Source organism: Hydra vulgaris, chromosome 14 (genome assembly GCF_038396675.1).
Source record: "Hydra vulgaris chromosome 14, alternate assembly HydraT2T_AEP".
NCBI classification, from domain to species: Eukaryota; Metazoa; Cnidaria; class Hydrozoa; order Anthoathecata; family Hydridae; genus Hydra; species Hydra vulgaris.
The window spans coordinates 19,434,870-19,438,104 of record NC_088933.1 but is presented as its reverse complement, the minus strand read 5'-3'; the positions used below and the strand labels follow the sequence as shown (position 1 = coordinate 19,438,104).

Below are 3,235 nucleotides of genomic sequence, written 5' to 3'. Positions count from 1 at the left end.
AAGAACCTTTAAAACTCTGCTTCCCCGATGGATTGTGCATTCAATAAATTATCTTTTAACTCATCAGGTGCTTCAATTCTAGAACAAATATTTACCAAAGAATCTCTTTGCTCAAAAGGACCCCAATTTGTCATTAGTATCAAAGCTCTCTCTACACATCCGTTGTTGAAATCTTTTCTTGATGGTTTTAGATCTTTTGGTGTTTGTTTTTTAGTTTTGATTCCCATGTCATTTTTCAAAATTGAAATACATTTTGCAACAGTATGACTTGTAAGTACCCAGCGTTGAATGGTTCCTTCAGACGTACTATAACCTTTTATTCCCCCTTGGCATTTCTGATCACGATTAATAGTTTGTTCAATGCATTGATCAGATGGAACTTTGTTAAACGTACCGCTCGTTCTTCTTACGGAGAAGTTTCCATCCCTGTTTTTAAAAAGATAATAAGTTATAAAGATTTAATTTGAAACTATTTTTAAAACTAAATTTGTTGAAATCCAAAAAAATATTTTGGAGTACAAGCTTAAATAAACTGTTGATAAATACTTGGATGAGTTAGGAAGTTGCATCATTTCGGTCCAATAGAAAGTTAAAAAGCGAGAATAATTCGGACGATCACATGCAAAAAACCACGGTAGCATTTGGCGTGTTGCCTCCAAATGTTACCAACCTTCGTTGAACGGAGCAAAGCAAAAAAAAATATTTAATATTTCAATAAAAGAAAACCAAAAAGCGGAAGTTGGTCCGGAAGTATCAATATCTTTTAACACATTTGAGTGATCATCTAAAGTTTTGAAGAAATCATCATCAAACAACGATTTCAAATTGTCATAATTCGTCTAGAAATAATCAAAGTACAATTTTAATATCGTCATTAAATTCACAGACATGAAGTATACTTATGCAAATTTATTTACCTCAGTTAAACAAGTAATGAACTCAGGTGAGGAAGAGAAGTTATTCAACGAGGAAAGATTGTTTTCAACTAACCAACTTTCAAAATGTTTTATCCTCAGCTGGGTTAGTGCATTATACAGATATTGATAAATTCGAACGGCACGGTTATATTGCTTTCCCTTCAAAATACGCTCCAATGAACTTTTACCTTAAAAATATATAAAAAATATCTTTATTACTTCAACCTTCTTTGGTGAAAAAAATATCTGCTGCAATATTTGCTACGTAATATAATGTCAATAAAATTTAAAAAGATAAAGAAACCACTCACCGGCTATATCAGCTTCAATTATCCAGTCTTGTAATCCGGCATCATTAAATCTTTTGCCAATAACAGCTAGAAAAATACAAGATGTGTGAAATGCACCCATTCGGAGAACAATAAATCTTTTAAGATCAATATGACTAGGGTTCATCAGGATTTCCACCGCTTTTGCATATATATCGCTTGATCCATTACAACGTCAGTTTCGGAGAGACCAAGGTTCTCGGCTTTAGCTTTGGACTGGAGCAGAACTTCAAGCACTGTGCTCAAGTTTGTTGGCGATGAGTTAATAGCAGGAAGATAGCTAATAGTGTGGATGTCTTCTGATATCTTTTTAGGTGTAATTAGATAGTTAAACCCAGTCCAGCTTGGGATATCACTAGAAAAATGATATAGTAAGGTCCAAAAGAAATCCAGCTTCTCTGAAACTACCAGTAACTTACTGTCTTTTGATAACGCGTTTGTTTTACGTAGGTAATCTGGTTCTTCTCGATTATGCTTTATGTACAGAGGCAACTCTTTCTCAATTGCTTTAAAAAATCTTTCTCTTTTTCTTGAAATTATTTCGTTAACCTCGTTTTTGTGTACTTGACCAATATTTTGTAACTGAATGACAATACCATTTGTGACGTGCATAGAAGTTCCTTTTAAAGTTTCAGGATTTATGTCGTTGTTGTCCCAAACAAAGGTCACAAATTTTGAGGGCTGGAGAACAGAAGGACAAAAACTTTTAAAAATTTGATTTTGCATTGCATTTTGTGCAAGAAATGTTTCTAAATAATTTACTTCATCATAGGAAATTCCATGTCCTAATTTACTTAGCCATTTCACTAACTCTTTTGATCCAGTTTTTCGTTTGGTACTTAACCCTAATAACACGTGTTTAGAGCATCGATGATGACCGTTTGTTACGTTATAAATAACATCTTCACAAAGAGAGTTTATTTTGACAATTCCTCTTTTACTAACTCTAGCACGAAATAAAATTTTTGCAAAAAGTTGATGCAGAAGAGGTGGAATTTCAGTTTTAACTCTTAGTAATTCGTCTTCATTAGGAGGCCATTTAAAGTATGTTTTTATCATAGACAAAACCTCGCTGCGAATTTCTTTTGCGACATGATCGATAAGCTGTTCAATCGGTTTTGAATTATTCTTTTTTTCTAGATTCTCAATTGTTTTTAAAAAAACTTCAATGATTTTTCCCTTCTCAATACTATCGTTATATAAGAAAGAATAGCCGTATTTTGGTGACCACAACTGAACAGACCCGCCGAATTCTGCAACTACAGCATCCTGTATAGTCCTTCTATCTGGAACCTTTGTTCTATCTGTGCAGTTTTCTTTGTAAAATTCAAATAGCTTACTTGTATGAATAATCTCTAAGTTGTCTAATACGTGTTCTTTCACATAGTCGAAGAGCAAACGCATAATTGCATCTTCTGTTGTAATAAAAGGAGTTTTTGGGGGTCTTGTATATTTAAGGTAACAAGACCGATGATAATATAAATCTAAGGAAATTATGGTTTGCCATTCTGTGCCTGATATACTAGCCATGAGTCGTGGGTTGTCAGCTTTACTTAAAGCGTTTTCTTTTAACACGTTTGCTGCACTTTCCATTACGCATTTTGTAAGCGTTTCATATCCGTTCCTATCTTTATTAGTCTTTTTGCAATAGCAAATGCAACATTCTTCATCCGCAATAATTTTTCCTAAAACAAGGGAATTATTTTAACTTTGAAGTAGTACATAAAACAATGAAAAACGTGAAAACTGAGGGTAATATTATTTGCTTTGCAATTCCCACCCAAAGGTTTTTAATTTACCTGATCTATCTCTTTTCCGAGCTGAGATTCTGCGCTCAGATGAGGATATATTATTCAGGCCTACATTCTCGTTGTCTTTCTCTGCTCTACTTTTCCGATGTTGTAGAATGTTTAATGTTTTTATATTTACATACTTATCGTAACATCTTTGATGGAACAAGAGAGTTGCTGGGCACGTATCAGGTAGAAT

The 3,235-nt window shown here is 33.5% G+C and overlaps 1 protein-coding gene across 1 annotated transcript; it reads right to left on the bottom strand.

Moving 5' to 3' along the window:
- Positions 1–923: 923 nt before the first annotated feature.
- LOC136090680 (uncharacterized) lies at positions 924–2,925 on the bottom strand. Its single transcript, XM_065817521.1, has 2 exons — positions 1,229–2,925; positions 924–1,105 (listed from the first exon to the last, which is right to left on the bottom strand). The coding sequence occupies exon 1, from the start codon at positions 2,837–2,839 to the stop codon at positions 1,373–1,375; it is 1,467 nt and encodes a 488-aa protein (XP_065673593.1). The 5' UTR covers positions 2,840–2,925; the 3' UTR covers positions 924–1,105; positions 1,229–1,372.
- Between the last annotated feature and the right edge of the window lie 310 nt (positions 2,926–3,235).